The 27,760-nt window shown below is 47.9% G+C and overlaps 1 protein-coding gene across 3 annotated transcripts; it reads right to left on the bottom strand.

Moving 5' to 3' along the window:
• LOC110261306 (zinc finger protein 805-like) lies at nt 5,200–25,805 on the bottom strand. 3 transcript variants are annotated; one of them, XM_021097285.1, is made up of 5 exons: nt 25,397–25,791; nt 23,418–23,544; nt 18,183–18,326; nt 17,157–17,365; nt 5,200–17,075 (listed from the first exon to the last, which is right to left on the bottom strand). In XM_021097285.1, exons 1-5 carry the CDS (start codon nt 25,421–25,423, stop codon nt 15,486–15,488), a joined length of 2,097 nt encoding a protein of 698 aa, XP_020952944.1. In that variant the 5' UTR covers nt 25,424–25,791; the 3' UTR covers nt 5,200–15,485. The 3 variants fall into 3 exon arrangements, with proteins under 3 accessions (XP_020952944.1, XP_020952945.1, XP_020952943.1); XM_021097286.1 differs by having other exon boundaries at nt 5,200–17,365; nt 25,717–25,805; XM_021097284.1 differs by having other exon boundaries at nt 5,200–17,365; nt 25,397–25,790.

Raw genomic sequence — 27,760 nt, 5'->3', positions numbered from 1 at the left:
CTGGGAAACCCCAGATGCCATGGGTGCGCCCCTAAAAAGCAGACAAACAAAACCGCCCAGACCGGAAGGGGAGCAATCGCGGATGGGTGTATAGAGGTGATGATGAAACGGCGAATGAATGAACAAATGTATTAATTCTGACTGCCCTAAAGCATTAATGTACTAAGTGGCATGGCGCAGGCGAGATTGAATATACGTCAACCGCAGAGGAATTCCTGTCATGGCTCGGCCAGTTAAAAACCGGATTAGTATCCTTGAGGACCCAGGTTCGATCCCTGGCCTCCTTCAAGTGGGTTAAGGATCTGGCGTTACCTCGAGCTGCGGGGTAGGTCACAGACACTGCTAGGATCTGTCGATGCTGTGGCTATTGCATAGACCAGGAGCTGCAGTTCCAATTTGATCCTTTGCCTGGGAACTTCCATATGCAACAGGTGTGGCTCTACAAAACAAAAAACCACCTCCCAATGGGGAAAACTTCTCCACAGCATAGTAGAAAAATAAAAGTTTATTACTGTATAAACGGTAAACCGGAATGTGATGTGCATCATAGACAATTGCTAAGAGATTGCAAAGAAAACTCACCCTTTTGTAGAATCCAACAAAACCCATTACATGTATTTTCAAATAATAGTCCTCAAGTTATGACAGCATCATTTGTTACCCATAGTTGATCCTAAGTTTACCTGGTAATTGGGGTGACTGCCTTTTTTTGATGAGGTCCATGGCATGCAGAAGTTCTCAGGCAAGGGATCAAATGTGTGTTACAGCAATTACAACATCTGATAGGCGTCCAGGGAACTCTTATATTGGCTTTTTGTAAGGGAAAACTACTACTCAATTCCATTTGCTTTGTTTTTTTGTTTTTTGTCTTTTTGCCTTTTCTGGGGCCTTTCCCACGGCATATGGATGCTCCCAGGCAAGGGGTCCAATCGGAGCTACAGCTGCTGGCCTATGCCAGAGCCACAGCAACGAGGGATCCAAGCCGCCTCTGCAACTTATACCACAGCTCACGGCAACGCCGGATCCTTAACCCACTGAGCAAGGCCAGAGATTTAACCTCCAACCTCATGGTCCTAGTCAGATTCGTTAACCACTGAACCACGATGGGAACTCCTCCAATTCCATTTGTTTTTTTAAAAATTGTATTTTTTAGCCAGGCACCCAAGGCAGATGGAAGTTTCCAGGCTAGGGGTTGAATCGGAGCTGTAACTGCTGCCCTACATCACAGCCACAGCAATACCAGATCTGAGGATTTCCCGTCATGGCTGTGGTTAATGAATCCGACTAGGAAACATGAGGTTTCGGGTTTGATCCTTGGCCTAGCTCAGTGGGTTAAGGATCCGGCGTTGCCGTGACCCGTGGTATAGGTTGCAGATGCGGCTCGGATCCCGCACCATCGGTGTAGGCTGGTGGCTACAGCTCCGATTCGACCCCTAGCCTGGGAACCTCCATATGCTGCAGGAGCAGCCCAAGAAATGGCATAAAGACAAAAAAACAAAACAAAACAAAAACAAACAAAAAAAACCAGATCTGAGCCATTTCTGTTACCCACGCCTCAGCTCATGGCAATGCTGGATCCGTAAGCCACTGAGTGGGGCCAGGGATCAAATCTGCATCCTCATGGATACTAGTTGGGTTCATTACCCCTGAGCCACAATGAGAACTCCAACTTCTCCTTTCTTTGACTGAAGGTAGTTTTGCAACTTGGAGCATGGTGCCTGTCAAAGTGAGGCTCCTGCCCGCTACAGAAACTGGCACGGAGGAGGCTATCTCCTTTGCTCACTTTTCCAAGAGATGGATCCCTTGGCCTTTGAAAAAGACATTCCAGAGTTGGGAGGGTCCTGGAGTATTGGAGAGAAAGCTAGAAGCTAGTGTGGTTGGAGCTGCATCTGCAGGACTGGAGTGGATGAGGTCAGGTGGTGAGATAAATGGGAGGCAAATTGTGTAGAACTTTCCAATGGACTTACTCTTGACCAGTTCCATGAAGACCACCTCTGAGTCCTTGGAATATCTTGCCTGGTAAGACTGATTTTTATACTATTGTCTGTAGGCCCCACTCTATTATTGAGACCAGATAGCTTATGCTAACAACGTGACTCATGGTGAATTGGTGAAGCGTAGGTTTTGTATGCCTGAGACTATATTGACCTTTAGCAGATCCTGGAGATTGAATATCCATGGTCAGTCTAAGCACTGCAAGCCTCAATAAATAAATCTGTGGGGAGTTCCCGTCGTGGCTCAGTGGTTAACGAATCCGACTAGGAACCATGAGGTTGCTGGTTTGATCCCTGGCCTCGCTCATTGGGTTAAGGATCGGGCTTTGCCGTGAGCTGTGGTGTAGGTCCCAGACATGGCTTGGATCCCGTGTTGCTGTGGCCGTGGTGTAGGCCAGAGGCTACAGCTCCGATTCGACCCCTAGCCTGGAAACCTCCATATACTGTGGGTGCGGCCCTAAAGGACAAGAGATAAAAAAAAATTTGTGGGAGCTATCTTGTGGTGCAGCGGGTTAAAGACCCATGATGTCACTGCATCGGCTTGGGTCACTGCTGTGGCATGGTTTGCATCTCTGACCCTGCAACTCTCATATGTCGCAGGTGTGGCCAGAAAAAGAAAAGAAACCTGTACTATGGGAAATGAATCTGAAAATGAATGGGTATGTGGGAATTCCCACTGTGGTGAAATGGGATTCATGGCATCTCTGAAGTGCCAGGACACAGGTTTGATCCTAGTCCAGCACAGTGGATTAAAAGTTCCAGCATGTGTTTTTATTTTAAATTTACCATTTTATTTATTTATTTATTTATTTGGTGTTTTTGCCTTTTCTTGGGCTGCTCCCAAGGCATATGGAGGATCCCAGGCTAGGGGTCTAATCGGAACGGTAGCTGCCGGCTTCTGCCAGAGCCACAGCAACGAGGGATCTGAGCTGCCTCTGCGACCTACACCACAGCTCACGGCAACACCGGATCCTTAACCCACTGAGCAAGGCTAGGGATCGAACCAGCAACCTCATGGTTCCTCGTCGGATTTGTTAACCACTGAGCCACAACGGGAACTCCCAAAATTCACCATTTTATTTTATAATTAAAATTTTTGTCTGTGCTCATGGCATGTATAAGTTCCTGGGCCAGGGATCAAACCTGTGGCACAGCAGCAACCTGAGCTGCTGCAGTGACAGCATCAGATCCTTAACCTGCTGAGACACAGGGGAACCCTGAAAGCCTGCGTTTATTAAAACATTTGGGACCTTACCGATTCTGTAGAGACTGCTCCTTCTAAGCTAATTTCCAGATAACTTTCCCCAATGGGCATGCCTTTCATATGCAAACCAACCATTCCAGAGCCTGACCCCTTAACTACTGCCTTTATCAAGTTCTCTTTTCTTTTTTCCTTTTTAGGGCCACACCCATGGCATATGGAGGTTCGCAGGCTAGGGGTCTAACCGGAACTACAGCTGCTGGCCCATGTCACACCCACAGCAACTCAGGGTCCAAGCCGCATCTGCGACCTACACCACAGCTCATGGCATCGCCGGATCCTTAACCCACCGAGGAAGGCTAGAGATCGAACATGCGTTCTCATGGATACTAATTGGGTTCATTAGCCACTGAGACATGACGGGAACTCCTATCAGGTTCTCTTGTTTCCAGACCCCTCCCTGGACACCAGGCAGTCCCTACACTCTGAACTGCGCTGAAATCCAAACTAGCTAATCCTCATCCGTCTTAGTCTGCTAACTTCATCTTGTCCGTTCCACCCAGGGAAGATTACAGCACAGTCTGCCCATCCTCCCCTCCGTCCTTCTGCCTGAGGACACTGTCGCCTCCCCTCGTGGGCCTGGGGAGCACGGGCATCCTCACCTGACCAGAGCCCTTGAGTATCTCTCCAGTGGCCATTACCAGACCTGTTGGCCTCATTTCAGAGTAGTAAGTCCTAACTTTTAAAGCAATACTTGAAAGTGTTAAGACAATAAATACTAAGAATTTAGCAAAGCAAACCAGCCATTTCCAGAAATCAGGGTGTCAGTGCCCCCAGCCAGGTGCGATCTTTACATTGGAACGGTGTGGAGAACTATGGACAGAGCAGGATGCGGTGCCCAGGAGGGGCTGTCCAGCTGAGCAAGTACAGAACAGGCATTGGAGGGGCCAAGGTATGGATAAGATCCTGGTTTTCCCCCCTGGTGTTTGTATTTCAGATTTTTCCAGACGCCCTTGAAGCCCCACACCTCGGACAAGGAGCAAGTGCAACTCACTGGGAGGTCATAGGTTCATTAACAGCAACTTGAGGTAGCTTCCAGCTTCCCGAGTTTCCTTTCCCAAGTCCTGCCCCATCATTCTTGATCACCTTCCACTGAGGCATCCTCGCCGCTCTCCTCCCTCACCCTTACGGCATCTATGGTCGCTTCATCTTGCAGCGTCTCCGAGTATTGCTGCTCTTTCTAGTTCCATCGCGCGCCTGGCTTTCAGGTGTAAATCTCACTCGCATATGAAATGCCCTCCTTTCACGCTGTCTCTCCTTGAAATAAGCAGCAATCACCCTTTCTCATTTGTCTTGCCTGTCATCTCAGCTGCCTAAAGCCTGTTTTTTTCACCTGCATGACCTCTTGTCCCGTCTTCCCCACGTCTCACTGTTCCTCCTTCTCCCTTTAACCGGGGGAGACCCTGTGGGACTCTTCTCCTCTCCTTGCAATAAATGCATTTCTTCATTGTGTCTTACTTTCTCCACTTCCCAAACCTTGTGATGCTCTTTGCCACAGTCCCACCCTCTACACCACACTGAGCAAGGCTGGTAGTGACTCCCATGTTTATAATTTTTATTTATTTTTTCACCTTTTTAGGGCTGTACCTGAGGCATACGGCGGTTCCCAGGCTAGGGGTCGAATGGAAGCTGTAGCCACTGGCCTTCGCCACAGCCCAGCCACGCCAGATCCAAGGCATGTTTGTGACCCACACCACAGCTCACAGCAACGCCAGATCCTTAAGGCACTGAGTGAGGTCAGGGATCAAAGTCATGTCCTCATGGATCTTAGTCAGGTTTGTTAACCACCAAACCACGACGGGAACTCCCCTTGTTTATAAATTTAAGCCCTTGTCTTTCTTGAGACAACTTGATCCTGTTTTTTCCTCCGTATTTGAAACTCTTTTTCCTTGGTTCTCTAACATGAGGCTCCTGCTTTTCTCTCCCTCTCATTTTTTTCCCTCCTTGCTGAACTCATACATGTTTAGCCACCCATTAGTTTTGAAACTTCCAAATACTTTTCACAGGTCCTTTTCTCTCACCCTGGTCTCTTCCCAAGCCTCATCTGCATTCTTGATCCTTGGCTTCAGTTTGTGGAGGGTTTTTTTTTTTGTTTTTTTGCTATTTAATGCCACACCGGAAGCACATGGAAATCCCCAGGTTAGGGGTTGAATGGGAGCTGCAGCTGCTGGTCTACACCACAGTGATGCTGGATCTGAGCCACATCTGCGATTTACACTGCAATGCAAGGCAACTTCTTAACCTCCTGAGCAAGGTCAGGGATCAAACCCGCATTCTAATGGATACTAGTCGGGTTCTTAACCTGCTGAGCCACAATGGAACTCCAGAACATTTGCTTTAACCTATGGATATCCAACATAAAGGGAGAGAGTGCCCAGGAACTTAAGTGTTCCAGCTTACAGGTAAGAATGAGGACAAACAGGAATACACCATCCTGACACTGTTGAGGGAGGGAAAGTAACCTGCTCAGTTACCATTTAGCCTAGGTGGTTTCTCCATGAGATGTGTACCATGCCTGTGGGTAGAGATTACAAAACTTTAGCCTTCAAAACTCAAGGATGACAGCACTGAGCACCCCAGGACTAAGACAGAAAGGTGGTCCGCACCTGCGGCACAGGGAGGCTCCCAAGCTGGGGGTCCAATCAGCTATAGCTGCCAACCTACACCACAGCTCATGGCAACGCCAGATCCAAGCTGCATCTGCGACCTGTGTGCAGCTTGGGCCAATCCGATCCTTAACCCACTGAGCAAAACCAGGGATCAAACCCGCGTCCTCATGGACCCTAGTCTGATTTGTTGCCGCTGAGCCACAACGGGAACTCCTTTTTTGTTTTGGTTACAATGCTTTCACCTCCAAGTATGACTCTGTTGTAGGAAGCTCTATATGCTCAATGTGCAGAAACCTGAATTAATCAGTATTGTAGTCCCATTTAAGTCACTATGAAGACAACACAACAGGCCTGAGACTGCTATTCTTTGAGCTTGCAAGATTCACCCTGGGCCGGTGTTGGAGACGTTAGATTTCAGATTTCCCACCAGGCCCAGAAATGAGGGGTGGCTCAGTGTATCCAAGTATGTTGTGTAACCAGGCGGCTTATGCCACACTGTCCTTCTGGAGGCCCAGAATGTGCTGTGCTATAGTGCCCCCAAGAAACCCGGGGCACCAGGTCTCTGCTCCCTGAGTAGACAGTCTCATCTATTCCTCCCTGATGGAGCTTAAATTAAGCATGTCTTGTGTGACTTTCCTGAGACAGGACCACAGTGATTGTCCCTGGTTTCCTCTGGATTTCAGTCCTTGGGCCGAGTTTGCTCTTTTCGGGCTGATAAAGTGTGGCTGTTGAGTGTAACGACATGCTGACTGCTGAGTCTCCTAGCAAATCACTGAACCTGAGGGTGGTCCTGATACAATCATTCGTTATGACTTCAATCTGGTCACAAAAGAGTGTGGATTTTCTTCCAGGTCAACATATGTTTTATACAGTGTCAACTATATATATAGCTTTGTGTCAACACTGTGAGCGAGCCAAACATTACAATAAAAATACCCTACTGTGTAACCATTCACTGCAATGCACATGTACTGAAGTCTACAGAGAGAACAGAATGGGACAGTGGTTGGATGTGGGGATGATGAAAAATGGCTGCAAGGTGTTTGGCTTGAGCAAAAAGGCCAAAAACAGTGGGAATCACTGAGAATCTGGGCACCTCGAACACAAAGCTGGAAGCCAAATCCACACCTTAGTCCGCCTACCTCCCAATGGTTGCCCTGCAAACCCAGTTACAAGAGATCAGGCAGCCAGTAAGGACAGAGTTTGGTAAAGTCAAGATGCTCTGTCAGAGGAGAAAGGCCTTCTACAAAAGATCAAGTACACTCGCCTGCCCTACAAGAGAGAGGCGAAGAGGCGAAGTGGTAAGAGCATGGATCCTGCAGCCGGTCTACCTAACTCTAATCTCAAGTCCCACACTTCCTAAGGAATCGTGGAACCTTGGACAAACTCCTTAACTTTTCCATGACTTAATTTTCTGATCTATAGCAAATGCACATTTCCTACCACATCTTACTGCAAAGGTTAAGAGCTGGTGTGTGGGAGTTCCCGTTGTGGCACAGTGGAAACAAATCCAACGAGGAATGATGAGGTTGCAGGTTCGATCCCTGGCCTCGCTCTGCTAAGGATCTGGCGTTGCCGTGGCTCTGGCAGGCCAGCAACTACAGCTCCAATTGGACCTCGAGCCTGGGAAACTCCATATGCCGTGGGTGCAGCCATAAAAAATGACAAAAACAGCTGATATTTGTAAAACAATGGCTGACATACAGTAATACAGTATATTTGCTGGGTCTTTTTGTCGGCCTACACCACAGCCACAGCTGATCAGAGCCGCACCTGCGACCTACACCACAGCTCGCAGCAACGCTGGATACTTAACCCAGAGAGGGGCCAGGGATCAAACCCGAGTCCTCACAGATACTAGTGGGATCTTTAACCCGCTGAGCCACAATGGGAATTCTGTATTTGCTGTTTTGATTATGGGTGTGTCACCATCCCGTGGCCCCATGACTCATGCATATAGGCTCAGTGTGTACAGAGTAAGTGCAGGATGGCCAGTGACAAACATTCAACCTGGAGACATGGATCTGGGGGACTCTGCAGATCACTGAGGGTAAAATGCCTTGAGAGGGAATTAACTCACAGAGGGAACACATCACAAGTGAGAAAAGTAGCAGCTACTTGGGAATATGGATGGATGGATCCTAGGAAGCAAAATTGTGTAGTGGATGATGGACAAAGACCCTCTGAAGAAGGGCAGGAACTCAGAAACCAGGGGAGGACCTTCCAGAAAGAGGAGTGGGGAGCTGCTGCTGCAGTGCAATGGGGTTGGGAGTGCCGGGACACAGGTTCGATCCCTAGCCTGGCACAGTGAGTTAAGGATCCAGCTTTGCCACAGCTGCGGCTTGGGTCACAAGTATAGCTTGGATCTGATCCCTAACCCAGGAACTCCACAGGCCACAGGGTGGCCAAAAAAAGAAAAAAAAAAAAAAAAAGGGAATTTTGAGAAGGCTGCTTAAGCTAGGTGACCATGGTGGAGTCCATTCTTGTTTGTTAGTGATGACAGGGACATGAGCGGGTGGGAGAGGCAGTGGACACAACAGTTACACAGGGAGAGTAAGAAGGGCCCCATGGGCATGTGGGGCAGAAAAGTACCTGGGGCTGAGATGACAGACATGGACACAGCTGACAGCTGGGGCAAAAAAATGACAACAACATCCAATGTGGCGCCCAGTGTATAGATTCTGAGGCTAGAAGGGAGGTAAGAGGGAGATTAAAGACCCCAGAGCGGAGGCACAGCAGACAGACAGACAGACAGAGGTCCCAAACAAGGTGGGAAGTGGGGATGTGTTCAGTCACAAACAGGAAGTGCCACCCTCCAGCCCTGAAGCTGTAAGGAGCCTAGAGAACTAGGGGATTTTACACACAAACCTTCCCTGGAGAACACAACTCTCAACTACCCGCAGGTCACCCTTGGCTGCAAGGTCTGTTCTCAGAAATACTTGTGGACGCCAGTCCTTCATTCCTTCAGTTCTTACTAGCATTTTTATCCTGCTATCAAGCTAAACCACCAGAGGACCATGACTTTGGACTACACAATTTTGCCTGTTTTCTGTGAGTCCTTCTCTGACATTATAAACAAGGCAAACATATAGAAGATGCATTAAAAGAACCAAATGGAAATCAAACAATTGGAAAATTAAAAAACCCAAATGCAAACATACCCATGAGGATGCAGGTTCCATCCCTGGCCTAGCTCAGTGGGTTAAGGATCGGGCGTCGCCATGAGCTGCTGCAGCATGGATTCAACCCCTAGCCTGGGAACCTCCATATGCCTCTGCTGTGGCACTAAAAAAACAAACAAAACAAAACCAAACCAAAAACCAAAAACAACAAACAAAAAACTTGAATAACTAAAAATTTCCCGTATGTGACAAAGGGCACACACCACATAATTAAAAAAGCTAAGCAAGGGACACGGGTTCAATCCCTGGCCTCACTCAGTGGGTTAAGGATCTGGTATTGCCATGAACTGTGGTGTACGTCACAGATTCGGCTCGGATCCGGTGCTGCTGTGGCTGTAGTGTACACCAGTAGCTACAGCTCCGACTCGACTCCTAGCCTGGGAACTTTCATATGCTGTAGGTGCGGCCCTAAAAAAAAAAAAGAAAAAAAAAAAAAAAAAAAGGACAAAAAAGAACGGAGAAAGAACAAGAGAATAAAAGTAGAAGTAAACAGACTATGCTCTTCATGAATTTTGTAAAAAGGTATCAATTAGACAGCTGAGGCAAAATTGTAATATCAAATATGGTATTCGGTATACAATGAGAAAATACTTAGAATGATTATATTAAGAATAGAGAACGTAGGAGTTCCACGGTGGCCTAGAGGTTAAGGATTCAGCATTGTCACTGCGGTGGCTTGGGTTCTATCCCTGGACTGAGAACTTCCGTATGCTGTGGGAACAGACAAAAAATATAAACAAAATAAAATAATACAGAATGTAAAAGAATGTACTGGAATCAAGGTTTCTATACATAAAAGTCTGTGATAAGTTACGTATCTAGAATAAAAAAAATTAAGACATATATTCTCAAAAACATTACAGATGTATCCAAAAGAATTCTAAAAAGTGTCAAGTAAAGCCCAAAGGAAGGGTGGGGGGCATCCAAAAAACAAACAGAACTGGAAAACAAAAAATAATACAAAAGGAACACAAAATTAATGGTATACTTAAGCTCTGACATATCAAGAATTATTTTAAATTTACATGATCTAAATTTGTGAATTAAGACAACGTGGCAAAATGGATAAAAAAGTAAGACTGACTATATGCTATTACAAGACACTTCTAAATATAATGATACAGAGAAGGCTAAAAATATGGGACAAATGTAAACTGTGCAAATGCTAACCAAAAAAACACAGTAGTGGAGTTCCCGTTGTGGTGCAGCAAAAACGAATATGACTGGGAAACATGAGGTTTTGGGTTCGACCCTGGCCTGGCTCAGTGGGTTAAGGATCTGGTGTTGCCGTGAGCTGTGGCGTAGCTCGCAGACAAGGCCCAGATCTGATATTGCTGTGGCTGTGGTGCAGGCCGGCAGCTGTAGCTCCAACTGCACCCCTAGCATGGGAACCTCCATATGCCACAAGAGCGGCGCTACAAAACAAAACAAAGCAAACAAAACAAAACCAAACCCGAAAAACACAAACACACAGTAGTGACTATGTTAACATCGAAAAAGAGCTTTGGGAGTTCCCGTCGTGGCGCAGTGGTTAAAGAATCTGACTAGGAACCATGAGGTTGCGGGTTCGGTCCCTGCCCTTGTTCAGTGGGTTAAGGATCTGGCGTTGCTGTGAGCTGTGGTGTAGGTTGCAGACGTGGCTCGGATCCAGCGTTGCTGTGGCTCTGGCGTAGGCCGGCAGCTATGGCTCCGATTCGACCCCTAGCCCGGGAATCTCCAAATGCCACGGGAGCGGCCCAAGAAATAGCAAAAAGACAAAAAATAAATAAATAAATAAATTAAATAAAATAAAATAAAAGTAAAAAAAAAAAAAAAAAAGAAAAGAAAAAAAGAAAAAGAGCTTTGAAGCAGAAACTTACAGCTCTCTCTGCAACAGAAGTACCAGACAGAAAGTCAGCAAGAATATAGAATATCTGAATAGTACCCCCAACCAAGAGGACTGTGCAGACATTTATAGACGGAAACTCTACCCGATGACAGCAGAACACACATTCTTTTCAAGAACACTCACAGAACATTCAACAAGGTTATGGTATATCCTGGGTCATAAAACAAACTTCAACAAATTTAAACAGTCAACCAAATGTGAAACAAAAAGTAAATTAACAAAGTAAAATATATTAGCAAATACTCCAAACAGTAGTAAATTAAACAGTATACTTCCAAATAACCCACTAGAGACAGAGGAAGTCTCTAAAAGAATCAAGGGATATTTAAAACTGAATAAATTGTTTAAAACTTGTGGGATAAATCTGGAACAGTGCTTAAAGAATACATCAATAATCTCAGCACCCCTCAAAAAATAAAAAAAGCAAAATACAACCAAAGCAAAGTAGAAGACAGAATATCATAAAGACCAAAACAGAAATCGGTGTAACTAAAAACGGTAAACTAGCTATACAGCAGACACTGGCACAACCTTGTAAATCAACTATACTTTAATTAACAAAATAAATAAAATATATCAGGATCAGGAGTTCCCATCGTGGCGCAGTGGTTAACGAATCCGACTAGGAACCATGAGGTTGTGGGTTCGATCCCTGCCCTTGCTCAGTGGGTTAACTATCCGGCGTTGCCGTGGGCTGTGGTATAGGTTGCAGACGTGGCTCGGATCCTGCGTTGCTGTGGCCCTGGCGTAGGCTGGCAGCTACAGCTCCGATTAGACCCCTAGACTGGGAACCTCCATATGCCGTAGAAGCGGCCCAAGAAATGGCAAAAAAAGACAAAAAAAGACCAAAAAAAAAAAAAAAAAAAAAAAATCAGGAACAAAGTTAAAAAGAAAAAAAGAAATAGAGAAAAACCAACAAAATAAAGTGTTATTTCTTTAGAATAATCAGTATTATCGATAAATGTCTAAGAAGATCGACAATGATTAAAAAGATAGTTGAGGAATTTCTGTTGTGGCTCAGCAGTAACCAACCCAATTAGTGTCCATGATGACATGGGTTCGATCCCTGATCCTGGTTCAGTGCATTAAGGATCCGGTCTTGCCATGAGCTGTGGTGTAGGTTGCAGACGTTACTCAGATCCCAAGTTACTGTGGCTGTGTCTTAAGCTGGCAGCTACAGCTCTGATTCGACCCAGGCTGAATGCCAGCATGGGAACTTCCATATGCCACAGGGGTGGCCCTCAAAAGACAAAATAAATAAATAAAATAACAAGAGAGCTGACCTATTTCCAAAATCAGGAATACAATGGGATAAAAGTACAGGCCCTGTTGACATCAAAAAGATGATCGAATTGTCAAAGCTGTGGCAGTTCCCTGGATGTGGATTTGATCCCTGGCCCAGGAACGTCCATATGCCACAGGGGAGGCTGGCGGGGGGCGGGGGGGGGGTAATAAGGGAATACTTCGAACAAGTAGAGAAACAAACTAGAAAATTTTACACGAAGAAAGACATTTCCTCGAAAAGGACCAACTATCCAATTTATGCAATATGAAAAATATACTCTGAATAGATGCATATTTATCAAGTAATATGTAATTTTAAAAGTATCCAGATTATCTCCAGGCCCAAACAGTTCACTGGAGAATGCTATCAAATATTAAACCAACAATAAGAGGAGTTCCCGTTGTGGTGCAGCGCAAACGAATCCAACCAGGAACCCTGAGGTTTCGGGTTCAATCCCTGGCCTCATTCAGTGGGTTAAGGATACAGCGTTGCCGTGAGCTGAGGTGTGGGTTGCAGACTCTGTTTGGATCCCACGTTGCTGTGGCTATGGTGTATGCCAGCAGCTATAGCTCTGTTTAGACCCCTAGCCTGGACCTCCATATGCTCCGTTTAGACCCCCAGCCTGGACCTCCATATGCTCCAGGTGCAGCCCTAAAAAGCAAAAAACAAAACAAAATAATAAAAAAAACCCCACAACAATTAAAACCAATTACACAGTCTTCCTAAAAAACAGACAATCCCTCCCAACTCAACCTGGGAAGCGACTATCACCTTGACACCAAAACCAGACAATGAAAGTGGTTAAAAACAAGCAAATAATGAGAACTACACATCAATTGAGAGCTGAGAGGGAAAGCTTCCTCAAAAAAATATAAGTCAAATGGAATGCCTTAATGCATTATGTATATAAAAAACTTATACTCCACAACCAAGGGGGATTTATTTCAAGGATGCAAGGCTGGTTCAATATGCAAAACTCAGTGCACTACATCACATCAATTAAGATACTGAAGAAAACTCAGATGATCATATCAACCGGAGATAAAGCATTTGACAAAACTCAACACTCATTCACCATAACAAAAATCTCAGCAAATTAAGAACAGAGGGAAACTTTCTACACTTGTTGGAAAATTCTACGGAAAAAGAACCTTACAACTAACATTGCGCTTAATGAAAACCTGAACATGTTCCCTGATATAAGGAACAAGACAAGGATGTCCTTTCTCATTACTCTGATTCGACATACTGGAAGTCCTAGCTAATGCAATAAAATAACAGGTGTAGAGACAGGAAGAAATAAAACTAATTTGGAGTTCCTGTCACGGCTCAGTGTAAATGAACCTGACTAGTGTCCATGAGGATGAAGGTTCCACTCCCTAGCCTCTCTCAGTGGGTTAAGGATCCAGTGCTGCCATGAGCTGCAGTGTAGGTCAAAGATGCAGCTCAGATCTGGCGTGGCTGTGGCTGTGGTGTAGGCCAGCGGCTACAGCCCCAATTCCACCCCTAGCTTGGGAACCTCCATATGTTGCAGGTGTGGCCCTAAGAAGACAAAACAAAACAAAAAAACCACACAAACAAACAAACACTAATTTGCACCTGACATTTCTATACAGACACACCAAGAATTCTATTCAAAGAAATTGCTAGAAATAATAACTGAGTTCAGCCGTGGGTACAAGATACTGAAATACTACTCCAGGAACAATTATCTTTCTGTATACTGCTAAAGATCATGCGGAAATTGAAGTTTATGTCATATGAAAAATACTCGGAAAAAAATACCCAACTACCTAGACATATATCCTAACAAAAATGTTTAAAAGCTGTATTGCTGAAATTTATAAAATGGTAAGGAAATAGCAATAATTAAACAGGAGTTCTCATTGTGGCTCTCAGCAGGTTAAGAAACTGAGTAGAGCCCATGAGGAATCAGGTTTGATGCCCGGCCTCACTCAGTGGGTTAACGTTCTGGCGTTGCCATGAGCTGTGGTGTACGTTGCAGATGTAGCTTGGATTCCAAGCTGTGTAGGTCACAGCCAAAGCTCTGATTCATCCCTTAGCCCAGAACTCCCACATGCCACAGGTGCAGCCATAAAAAGGAAATAAGTAAACAAATGAAGCATCATACTACCTAATGTGGTCATGATTCTACGTCTGAACAAATTGCTCTACAAGTATACATCGATTTCTATAAATATGTGGGTAAGACCTTTTTGGATCCTAGGATTTCTAGCAGCCGGCCACAGCCACAGCAATGCATGATCTGAGCCATGTCTGCAACCTATACCACAGCTCATGGCAACACCAGATCCTTAACCCACTGAGAGAGGCCAGGTATGGAAGCTGCATCCTCATGGACACTAGCTGGATTCCTTTCTGCTGCAACACAAAAGGAACACCCTTATTTTTCCCAATTTTAAAATTTACTGTATAGCTATAAAAATTAAGAACTCAAGAGACTGGATCAATAAAAAGTCTGAATATTTGATGGTCAAATCCACCAGAACAGATTGAGTTTTTAATAAAACAAAAGCCTGAAAAGTCTTTTTTTTTTTTTTTTTGCCATTTCGAGGGCCAATCCCATGGCCCATGGAGGTTCCCAGGCTAGAGGTCAAATTGGGGCTGTAGCCACTGACCTATACCAGAGCCACGGGAACACCCGATTCGAGCTGTGTCTGCAACCTACACCACAGCTCAGGGCAACACTGGATCCTTAACCCACGGAGAAAGGGCAGGGATTGAACTCGCAACCTCATGGTTCCTAGTCGGATTCGTTAACCACTGAGCCACAACGGGAACTCCAAAAGTCTGAAAAGTCTTAACCGGCATGATAAAATGTGTCCGTCTGTCCTATGTGCATCCTTAGCTGCGTAAATACCTGCCCCCAACCATCTAACTCTCCAGACACCGGACAGCAATGACTGTATACACACAAGACACAGGAAGGATCAAGGCCCTTTGCCTCTGAAATAACACCCCCTTCACCCCAAGTAAACTAAGGAATCCATGACAAAGTGCCGAAAGCTTGACAGAGGAGTCTCAGAGAAACTGTGTTTGCGATACATTTTCTCTTCTAAGTCTCCACCTCTCTTTATAAAAATTCCTGAGATAATACTGCAGTGTAAACTAAGGAGAAAAACAGTAGCTAAACAAACAGTCTCTCCCTCACCGATGAATTCTGAGATGCAGAATAAGGCTTGACGCTGCGCCAGTCTCTCAAATGCGTCTTCACACAACTGATGGATGACCTGTGACAGGTTCTCTCATCGTGAAGATACCTGTGGGGTTTCTCTTTGGTATGTACGATCAGACGTTGTGGTAGATGTTTTCTCCTGCAAAAGAGTCTCCTCGGGGTTTACATTCAGAAAGTCTTTTCCCAGCAGGAGTTCTCGGAGGGTGGCTGAGGTTTGGTCACCTGGGAAGGGTCTTCCCACATCTGTCACGCTGACAGGGTTTCGCCCAGTATGAACCCTTTGATGCTGAGTGAGGGAGGAGCTGCGACTGAAGGCCTTTCCACACTCACTGCACTTGTAAGGCTTCTCTCCCGTGTGGATGATGGCGTGTCGAATGAGGCTGGTGCTCCAGCAGAAGGATTTCCCACACTCCATGCATTCATAGGGCTTCTCGCCACTGTGAATCCGCTGATGCATTGTCAGGCCTGTCCTGCGGTTAAAGGCCTTCCCACACTCCGTGCACTCATGGGGCTTCTCCCCAGTGTGGACGCTGAAGTGCCGAATGAGATCTTTCCGAGTGCTAAAGGCTTTTCCACATTCTTTGCACTCAAAGGGCTTCTCGCCAGTGTGGGCCCTTTTATGAAAGATGAAGGTGGAGCAGTGGGTGAAGGCCCTTCCACACTCGGTACACACAAAAGGCTTCTCCCCGGTGTGAATCCGCTGGTGCCTCTTGAGGTACGACCTGCGGTTAAAGGTCTTCCCGCACTCTGTGCACTCATGGGGCTTCTCCCCAGTGTGGATGCTGAAGTGCCGAATGAGATCTGCCCGATTGCGAAAGGCCTTTCCACATTCTTTACACTCAAAAGGTCTCTCCCCAGCGTGGGCCCTCTTATGGAAGATAAAAGTGGAGCAGTGTGTGAAGGCCTTACCGCATTCACTGCACACATAGGGCTTCTCCCCAGTGTGAATCCGCTGGTGCCTCTTGAGGTAGGACCTGTGGTTGAAGGCCTTCCCGCACTCGAGGCACTCGAAGGGCTTCTCCCCGGTGTGGATGACGTAGTGGTGAATGAGGGCGGCGCTCTCACAGAAGGCCTTGCCGCACTCGCTGCACTCATAGGGCTTCTCCCCGGTGTGTGTCTGCTGGTGCCACACGAGGTACGACTTGTGTTTGAAGACCTTGCCACACTCAAAGCACTCGTACGGATTCTCGCCGCTGTGGACGATGTGATGTCGAAGGAATCCGGGCCTATGTCGGAACACCTGCCCACATTCTTTGCACACGAAGGATTTCTCCCCGGTGTGTCTCCTCTTATGTAAGACAAAATTGGAGCGGTGGGTGAAGGCCTTTCCGCACTCACTGCACCTGTACGGCTTCTCTCCACTGTGGATCCGCTGGTGCTGGGTGAGGTAGGACTTGCGGCTGAAGGCCTTGCCGCACTCCATGCACTCGTAGGGCCTCTCCCCAGTGTGGATCATGTGGTGCTGGAGCAAGTATGTGCTCTTAATAAACGTTTTCCCACACTCCGTGCATTCATACGGCTTCACCCCAGAGTGAATCTTTTCATGCCCAGCAAGAAGGTGTTTCTTGTTAAACACTTTCCCGCATTCGTTGCACTTAAAGATATTTTCCTCTTCCTGGATCATGGCATCTTTACCCGATCCACCTGAGTCACGGTCAGGGACAGCTCCTCCTGGAGGGAAGGGCTCCTGCACACCCCGTGAACACACACCATCAGCTGTCCCTGAGCGGCCATGTTCAGGACTCACTTTCCCAGGAAGCTTTCCCCTCTGGGAGGCTATCCCTCGTCCAAAGGGCCCTTCCTGCACTACCGATGGCTCACCCTGATTCTTGGTTCGTCCCGACTGGGGGTCCCCTAGGCCTCCTTGTGTTGGTTCCCGGAGGGAGGCTCCCTCAGAGACGGCTGGCTCCCAAGGGCTAGGTTCTCTGGTCTTGGGTTTCCCTCTGTCACCTGAAAAAAATCCAAGAAACAGGGCCCATTAGTAATACCAACAAAGAAGAAACAAAATCAGCATTTCAGTGAAAAAACAAACCAAAAACAAGGAAAACAGTGCCTCTGTGTGTGTTAGGGTTGCTATCCCTGAATCTAAGGAGTGTAATTGCTTTTTTTCTTGGTCACTGAACTGCTGACACCATGAAAAGTGAGACTAAGTAAGAGAATCTAGGTGAGGGGACAGGGATCTGGACTGCAGAAACCACTACAATTTCAAACTGGATGTGGCTGGACAGTGTAGTAACACCTGTGTTTCCAGTTTCCTTTAAGAAACACCTCCCATGTTGCTCTAAGAACATTAGGAAAGGACATTTAATGAAACCCAAACTGAATATAGGAGGTATAAAATGCAAAGTCAACTGTCTCCAAAGAAAAGTATGGTCTTTGTTCTGGCTCCTAGAACGTAACTTGAAAACTTTTGGTATCCCCAGAGTGACAGGTGTGTCTCTGTTGTTCATGGTTTGCACCTAGGGATGTGCCTACTTTATGACAACAGACAACTTATCATGGGCCTCTGGATAGTTCATGCTAAAAAGGCAACACTAGGCTTGGGTATGGTCTAGCCACACAAAGACCAAACATGCCATCAGAAAGCTGGGGCTTTTGGGAATTCCCCTGTGGGGCAGTGGGTTAAGGATTTGGTATTGTCACTGCTGTTGTCTGGGTTCAATCCCTGACCAAGGAACTTTCAGGAAGGAGGGCTGGAGGCTGAGCCATGTACACCAACTCAATCAACCAAGCTTTTGTAATGAAGGCTCAATAAAGATCTGGGTACCGAGGCTCTGCTGAATTTCCCTGGTTGATGACTCTTCGGGCACAGACGGCCACACATCGATCCTGGGAGGTAAGGAGCTGCTGAAGACACGGAAGCTTCGCGGTTGGAATACCTCCAGGCCCCCTTCTAATCTGTATCTTTCGCCTGTAACAAACATGATCTGTTTTGTGAGAATGGCAGGTGTTAGGGAATTTCATGGGTCTTCCTCGCAGATCGTCAAACCTGAGCAGACTGGGAAAGCCTCGACTTGGAGCTGTGCCAGACCACCTGGGCAGGCCTGGCAGTCTTGGAGCTCTGTTCTGAGCCTTGAGTCTGCCAACTGTGTGCAGGAAGAGATCAGGGAGTCAGTCCTGCTGGCACCACAAGAGCTGCCATGGGAGTTCCTGCTGCCTTGCAATGGGATCAGTGGCGTCTCTGCAGTGCTGGGACACAGGTTTGATCCCCGGCCCAGCAGACTGGGTTAAGGATCCAGCACTGCCACAGATGTGGCTCGGATCTGATCCCTGGCCCAGGAACTCCATATGCTGCAGAGAGAAGGTGGGAGGGGCTCCACAGTCCCAGGTCACAGAACTGTCACAGGCCCTGCAGACCAGGAGGATGGCATCTCATCGATGAGAATCCAGGGCCAGGTGGGGGAGAAGGGAAGCTGATTCCCATGGTTCTAACCTGGGTTTCAGTGAGGCAGGAGGGGAGCAGGACCCGGATAGACATATTGGTGAGTAGACTGACGAGATACAAATGATCTAGATGGAGAAAATGATACTGCTTTACCTTCTGAACACACTAAAGAGGAGTGAATGAAGAATTCAAAGTGAGGGCAGGTGAAACTGGAGAAAGGTGGTCAAAAGATACTAACTTTCAGGTTTTTTTTTTTAAAAGTCGCATAGGCAGCATATGGGTTTTCAGTCTAGGGGCTGAGTTGGGCCCGTAGCTGCCAGCCTACACCACAGCCACAGAAACAAGAGATCCGGGCTGCGCCTGCAATCTACACCACAGTTCACGGCAACACCTGATCCTTAATCCACTGAGGAAAGCCAGGGATTGAACTCATGACCCCATGCATTGTCTGGTTCGTTGACCACTGAGCCATGACGGGAATTCCACAAACTTCTAGTACTAGGGTTGTAATGCACAATAAAGGACCATGGTAAACACTGCTGTATGATATAAACAATAGTGTTCAGAGAATAATCGTAAAAGCTCTCATGATAAGTAGAAAAATTTCCTTTTATCTTTTTTTCTTTTTTTTTTAAAGGCCACACCCACGGCATATGGAGGTTCCCAGCTTAGGGTTCCAATTGGAGATATAGCTGCTGGCCACAGCCACAGCAACGTTTGATCCAAAATTCCCCTGCGACATACACCACAGCTCACAGCAATGCCGGATCCTCAACCCACTGAGCATGGCCAGGGATTGAATCTGAGTCCTCATGCATCCTAGTCGTGTTCGTTAAGCACCGGGCCACAATGCAAACTCCTTGTCTTTTCTTCTTTCTTTCCTTTTTGTTTTATCTATATGATAACACGGATGGTAGTCAAACTTACTATGTTAATCATTTTACAATATATGTAAATCAAACCACCATGGTATAACTTTTCCAGTAACATATGTCAACTGTTTCACAATAAAACTAAGAAAAAAAACAGAAAATTTAATAGAATAAAAGTGACAGGACTTCCCTGGTGGTCTAGCGGTTAAAGATCCAGTATTGTCACTGCTGTGGGGCAGGTTAGACCCCTGGCTCTGCATGACATGGGCACTGCCAAACAAACAAACTGAAAATTCTACCCAAATGATTATATAAATTCAATACAGCTCCCTCTAAAATACCAACTGAGTTACTGTGGAACTTGACAGTCTGTAGGATTTGCAACAAAACTCAGAGGTGAGAGAGAATAAGGAGAAGGGTATCACCTTTTAAGATTATAGACTTTACCAACAGGCCATGGAAAAGGAACAGAGGGCTCAAGAAAAAGACAGAAATGGAGCTTTGGTAGATGGCAGACCAGCATCTCGTAAGAGGGAGGAATATAGAGTGAAGGGAGCTGGAAACACTGGTGACGCGCTGGGCATGAAAACACTATAGTCCTCGCAGAGGCCGAGGTAAAGCAGAGGTGGTACCAATACACAGTGGAATAACTACTCGGCCACTAAAGCAACGAAATAATGGCATTTGCCCAACATAAATGGACCGAGAAATTATCATGCTAAGGGAAGTCAGTCAGACAGTGAGACGCCAACATCGAATGCTTTCACTGAAATGTGGAATCTAAAAAAGGACACGATGAACTTCTTTGCAGAACAGATACTGACTCACAGACTTTGAAAACCTTATGCTTTTCAATTGAGACAGGTTGGGGTGTGGGTGGATGGGCTGGGGGTTTGGAATGGAGATGCTATATAAAAACTGGGTTGTGAGGAGTTCCTGTCATGGTGCAGCAGAAACGAATCTGACAAGGAACCATAAGGTTGCAGGTTTGATCCCTGCCCTTGATCAGTGGGTTAAGGATCAGTGTTTCGGTGAGCTGTGGTGTAGATCAGGAACATGGCTTGGATCCTGTGGCGTAGGCCATCTGCTGTAGCTCCGATTTGACCTCTAGCCTAGAAACTTCCATATGCCGTAAGTGTGGCTGTTAAAAAGAAAAAAAAACCTTTTTTAGATTTTTTTCAAAAAGGGCTTGCTGAGGTCCTACTGTATAGCACAGGGAACTGTCCAATCTCTTGGGAAAGAATATGATGGGGGATGATAACAGAAAAAGAATGTATGTATATGTATGAATGGGTCACTACGCTGTTCAGCAGAAATTAGCACAATGTGGTAAATCACCGGTAATTTGGAAAAAGTAAAAAAAATTATTATAAATCCTGAACACCATTAAAAAAAAAAAAGAGAGAGAGAGACTCCTACATTCCTCTGTTAGATGGGAAAGTCAGCAACACTTCCCTTGATAGCAGGTCACCATGAAACAAAGGCAGCAAGGAAATCAGAACAGTGTTATTAACTCACTGAGAGCTCAGCCTCCTGCTGCTCAGGGCTCCTAGCCTGAGGCTACTACCTCTGCTGAAAAGGGGAAAGGTGCTGGGGTGGGGGATGAAGGGAAGGTATCTTAAGAACGAGCCCTTAGGAGTTCCTGTCGTGGCTCAATGGAAACAACTTCGACTAGCATCCAAGAGGACACAGGTTTGATCCTGGCCTCACTCAGTGGATTAAGGATCCAGTGTTGCTGTGACCTGTGGTGTATGTAAGTCGCAGACATGGCTTGGATCTGATGTGGCTGTGGCTGTGGTATAGGCTGGCAGCTGTAGCTCCAACTAGACTCCTAACCCAGGAATCTCCAAATGCCAGGGATGTGGCTCTAAAAAGACAAGGAAAAAAAAAAAAAAGAATGAGCACTTAAAACAAGAAAAAAGAATGAGGAGTAAACCCTGAATTTCCATCAAACACATTTAGGAGGCAGCAAAGAAGTGATGGACTGGATACATGAGGGTGCCTGGCAATGCCAGCTGAAGACGTGTCCCTGCACCCTCTGAAACACGGTTTCTTCACGGAGCAGGACTGTTCAGTCAAGATAATCTCGTTGGGAGGATGGGGAGGAAGCTGGCCTGTGAATCCTAAGGGTGTTTAGTGCATTCCAGGCCCTCCACCCACTCCAGGTGGTTAACAGCAGCCACACCCAAGTGGCTGTCACAACCAAAACCAGCCCCAGATGTTGCTGAGCTTCCTCTGGGAGCAGCAGCATCTCTGCTTGAGAACAACTGGCTAAGGTTATGAATAGGTTTATGAGATCAAGTGAGAGGGATGGGGCGGTTCCATGAGGCCTGGGGGTGACAGTGCTGGGCCAGGGGGGCCCCGGGAAAAGACAAAATGCCCAAGAACACCCGCCAGGCAGAGAACAGCCCCCGCAGAGGCCTGAGGCAAGTGTGTCAGGGCTGCGCAAGGAAACAGCAAGAGTCTGGAGCACAGGGGGCTCCAGGCGAGCACGGGAACAGGAGTGAAGAGGTCGGCAGCGCCAGAGAGTTGACTGTTGTACTTTCAAAAGTTGGTTGTAAACTACCTAGCAATGCCAAACGTTTCCTACTTTTGTGCCACCTCCACTCCTTGACACAGACCATAACCCCAGTTCTCTGAGCGCGGGCATGGCTTCCCCTGAGCCCTGGACGGACAGCCCTCCTCAAGCTGCTGTTTCGCAGGCCTGGCACCCCTGCCACTGGGGGCTGGGGAGCCCTCTGCTGAGCGGGACCATCCCGGCCATCCTGGGGTGCGGAGTGGCACCCCGGGACTCCAGCCCTAGAAGCCGGCCCCACCCACACCCCAGGCCTGACACTCAGACGAGGCTGCAGCCACGGCCCGACGTCCCCTGGGGGACAAACCCACCACCAGAGGCTGCGCGGCACTACTCTCTCCTGCGGCAGCAGAGGATCTCGGCCGGGACTCAGGGCACAAGAGACAAGCATGGAGGCGCACGAGAACAGAGAAGCCCCAGAGCCGAGAGCCCGGCGTGGAGAACGACACCCGTTGGCCCTGAAGGCAAAGGCCTCCTGGGAGCCCGCCTGCCTCGCCCTCGTCCCGGAGGACACCCCGGCACTCACAGCCCTGCTGGCTGGGTCGGGCAGGACCCCGGAGCCAGCGGGTCTCCTCCAGTCAGCTCCCCCTCTGGAAGGTGAAATAACCTCACACGGAGGCCAGTCTGTGCGGGGCCCTGGGGGAGAGGCTCAGGGAACTAGGGACTCGAGCGGCCACTCCTGCCTCGAGGACACCCCCAAGGAGTCCCCCAACAGGGGAAGAAGAGAAACAGGGTACCTATGCCAAGAAGTAGCAACAAGGCACCTGGGGCCCCAGAGAGCAGGGACCGGGGTGGCCACTCCTGTCTTAAACGTGCTGAGGCGCAAAAGACAGGGTTGGGAGCAGAGTCAGAGGGAGAAGCCAAGACAAGAAGCCAGGGAATTTCTCTGTTGGCTCCCTCTTCCTTTGCCAGGCCCTCACACAGCCCAACTGGAAATCCTCCCTGAGTTCTGCAGATCACACCCGTTTCCTTCCACCACTTTCTGGGTGCCAAGCAGAACTGTTTCTTTTCCCAAGAGACAAAGGGATTGCTGGCAGGAGAGATGAATCTCAAAAGCAACTGAAGCTGCAAGGAGGAGAGGGTCAGATTCTTGATTAGCCAGGCATGGAGCCAGCAGGGACCTCTGACAAAGTGACAGGTCCCCTGTGTGACAGAGTGGTGAGGTCTTACCCAGAGACACCAGGAGCCTAAAGTTTTCCAGCATCACCTCTTGGTATAGGGTCCTTTGAGCTGGGTCCAGCTGTGCCCACTCCTCCTGGGTAAAAGTCACAGCTACATCATCGAAGGTCACAGATACCTGTCAAATAGAGGTAGCAGTGTTGGCCTTGGGGTTGGATGGGATTAGAACTTGGTTCTGCATGGCTGGTAATGGTGCAGAGCTTAAGAGCCTAATCACCAAGCACTTCCTGTGGGCCAAACTCTAGGCTGGGCTGAAGTGGAAGTGGACAATGTTCTGGACATTGTACAGCAGTGTAAGAGAGCAGTCTCCTATGTGCGAGCCATTGGCAAGTCACCTAAGACAATGGAAAAGAGGTGGGGCCTGGGAGATGCAAACAGGAAGGACTTTAGGACATCTGAGGAATCAGTACATAATGATAACAGCAATGATAATGGTAACACCAGCAGTACCTAAGCCTCCCTGGTCCTGCTAGCTGCCTGCCCCATGCTGAGAACTTCATATCATGATTAAAAAAATTAAAAGTCCCTAGTTCTTTAGTGAGACTCCTGTGGTTTGTACCCAAACTCTTGAAACCTGAGACTTGCCAGGCTTGGAGACATCATCTCCCTGAGCCTTGGTTTCTGGATCAATACAAGTTTTCACTGTACCAATAACAGCTGTGAGGTTTAAACATAAATTAACCAATGTTTGCTGTGCTTTGGGATTTTCATTAATTCTCCCAAAGCACTTGATGTAATAAGCATCTCATTACCTCTGTGCCAGTCAATGACCTGAAGCAGCTCTACCAATTCACCCAGAGTATTGTCTTACAAACCAGAGGCAATTTTTTTGGGGGTGGGCAGGGGGCATATCAGAAACATATGCAAGTCCCCAGCCTGGGGGTCAAATTGGAGCTACAGCTGCCGGCCTACACCACAGCCACAGCAAAGGGGGATCTGAGCCTCACCTGTGACCTACACCACAGCTCACGGCAACGCTGGATCCATAAACCACTGAGGGAGGCCAGGGGTCTAACCCTCATCCTCATGGATCCTAGGAGTGTTCGTTACCACTGAGTCACGACGGAAACTCCCCCAGAGGCAAAATCTTAACACAGGTTACTCTAATAAGGGTCTGATAAAGTAACCTGACCCTCTCCATCATCAAGCTGAATACCTATTAACAAGGCGATGAAGCACTTACACCAACTTCTGCTGTTTCATCATGCCTGAAAGTATTTCTCTGAACATGAGCAAAGAAGCAGAGCCCTATTTACTGGGCTCGAGAGAGAATCACCTGAAGAGGTGTTACTACTTGGGTAATGGCAGCGCCTGGACCAGCTCCCCACACCCTGCCAGTGGGAGGAGATCTCCCAGACTCCCAGGGAGATCCACAATAAACCATTAGCTTCTTTCTTCCAGAGCGATGAGAACATGTACGCCTATGCCAGTAAGCCAGTAATACTCCTGGACCAGGAAGCATAAATGGTTAAGAATAACACTGGCTTTGGACACGAGAATAAGAGCTTGGGACTGGCCACGACGTCTGTTCTGGCTGAGAGTGACTGGAACACTCGGCAGGAGACCAGAGGATCTCGCCCTCGCAACACACGGTTCAGCATCTGGAAGCAACCATGGCAACTCCACAGCCCTCGTGGGCCTCCTTTAACAACTAACATTCCTTACCTTCGCCCATGTAGTTACCTCTGCCTGGAAAACCCTGTCTCCCCCTCCCTCCAATACCGAAGACCACCAGATGGATGAACAAGGTGGGGGTTGAGACTTACTAAGTACGATGGGAACCCCCGGAGGACCCATCACTCATTCTTTCTAGACTTACTGAGCATCTGCCAGGAACCCGACACCTTTTAGGACCCGGGACACATTGAGTGCCAACCAGCTCCACGTGCCAAAGACAAACCCAGGGGATGCCTTTCTTCCGGAATCGTCTCCGCCCTGGAAGGGAAGCATCCTGGGCATCCTCCACTCACCTGTGGCTGCTGGGTCGGCGCCGCCATGATGGGGCCCTGCGTTCCAGCCAGGCTCGCAGAGGCGAGTGCCCAGGCAGCCTGCTGACCCTTCCCTCCGCCTGCCAAGGCCGGGTGGCCTCGGCTGGCTACCGCCCCGAGAAAAAGCGCCCCAGTTCCGGGCGCCGCCTTCGGCGGGTGCCGGGGGCCCCGAGAAACAGCGGCCCCGCGGAAGACCAGGACGCGCGCCCGTCTAGTGAGTCACGGCCAGATCAAAGGGACGGAGGGCACTCCCATCCCTTCCCTACTCGGTCCCAACGAAAAGCCTGAGGAGCCACGCTCACCCAGCTCTCAGCACCTCAGGGGCACCCCACAACGAACCGCGGAGACAAATGGCGCCCGCGGCGGAAAAACCGGAAGTCCCGCCCACGTACGTGCGCCGCAGGAAACACCCTTACGCCGGGTCATCATTGGCCAGCGTTTACGTCAGACGCACCACGCACAGCCTCTGGGTAGTGTAGTCTCTCCTAGAACCAAGCAAGCGAGTCCGGCTTAACCGGGGGGTCTACGGGGAGAAAAGGCACACACAAGGAGCTGAGCACCGGCCCAGACGTGTTTCTTTACAGTGGACTCAACCCGGGAGGACTAAGGGGTGGGGGCGAGAGTGTCCATGCTCTCTCTGCCCTGGGGAAACCGAAGCTTGAAATTTAGGACAGGGAGTTCCCGTCTAGGCTCAGTGGTAATGAATCGACCAGTATCTCTGAGGATTCTGGTTCGATCCCTGGCCTCGCTCAGTGAGTTAAGGATCCGGCGTTGCTGTGGCTATGGCTGTGGTGCAGGCCGGCAGCTGCAGCTCTGATTCAACCCCTAGACTGGGAACTTCCATATGCCGCGGTTGCGGCCCTTAAAAGACAGGAAAAAAAAAGAAAAAAGAAAAATCCGTGAACTGTGGGACAGTGGCCCAGGGTGGGTGCAAGTATAAAGGTGCAGGACTGGGACCTGGACTCACAGCTCACGTGGTGACATCCTCTTCCCCCTCTTCTTAATACCTGGCAGGACCCTGGGGGTGGGGGGGGCTCCTCCTACAAGCCCTTCTGTGTACCCCGATACTTAATGTGGAAAAAGCATTGATTGCCTTACACTTCCCTGAATTCCAAAGAGTGTGCTCAAATAATTAATCACTCAAGGGTCAGAAATGGGAAGTAAGAAGGGGCAGTTAAGCAGGAAGGAGATAATGCAAATAAGCAAAAAGTCAAACTGTGAGATGGCATCAAAAGACACTAGTCATCCTTGAGGAAAACCGTTAACAACCTCTGATGCACATTCTTAAGTTGTTTTTACACCCACCAGGTGGAAACTGCTGACCTCAAACACATAAATGGTAGACTGGTTGTTATCGGAAGATTGATTATGAGATTCCTGAAATATCACCCTGTTCCTGATCACCAACCAATCAGAAAATTGTCCACAAGGTGGTCACACATCCTAGGACCCTCTCCCCTGTCTTTAAAAAACCCTTGCCTCATGCCATCAGGGAGTTCAAGTCTTTTGAGCATGAGCTGCCCATTCTCTGTTCTTGGTGCCCTGCAATAAACACTATAATTTCTTTCACCACAACCCTGTGTCAGTAGGTTGGCTTTGCCGTGCATTGGGTGAGTGAACCCAAGTTTGGTTTAATAATGTTCTGGGGGAACAGATTTAAAAAAAAAAAGATACTGTAAAAATCCTGACCAGGACACTGGAAGTCCCATCTTGGTACATTACGCACTTGTCTACCACAATCTACTGGGCCTTCTTTGGCCAAGAGCCTTCTTCTGCCAAGAGCCTTCTTCCTATGTAGTTGGCCTAGATTACATAAAGAATGGATTTGCCATACCCTGGGTTGGGGAAGCTACATGTGAAGGAGACTTGGAGGGAAAAATCAAGACTCCAGTTTTGGGAGTTCCCATTGTGGTGCAGTGGGAACAAATCTGACTAGTATCCATGAGGATGTGGGTTTGATCACTGGCCTCACTCGGTGGGTTAATGATCCAGTATTGCCATGAGCTGTGGTATAGGCTGAAGAAATGGCTTGGATCCCGTGTTGCTGTGGCTATGGTGTAGGCTGGCAGCTACAGCTAGATTCGATCTCTAGCATGGGAACTTCCATGTGCCACAGGTGTGGCCCAGAAAAGCAAAAGCAAAACAAAAACAAAAACAAAACTCCTCCAGTTTTAAGCATGGGTCAATTTTTTTTTCTTTTTGTGTAGGGCCACACCTGTGGCACATGGAAGTTCTGAGATTAGGGGTCACATTGGAGCTACAGCTGTAAGCCTACAGTGCAGCCATAGCAATGCTGGATCTAGACACGTCTGTGACCTACACCACAGCTCACAGCAACGCCAGATC

Source organism: Sus scrofa, chromosome 6 (genome assembly GCF_000003025.6).
Source record: "Sus scrofa isolate TJ Tabasco breed Duroc chromosome 6, Sscrofa11.1, whole genome shotgun sequence".
Taxonomy (NCBI): Eukaryota; Metazoa; Chordata; class Mammalia; order Artiodactyla; family Suidae; genus Sus; species Sus scrofa.
The sequence above is the reverse complement of the archived record's forward strand: the minus strand, read 5'-3'. Positions and strand labels throughout refer to the sequence as shown.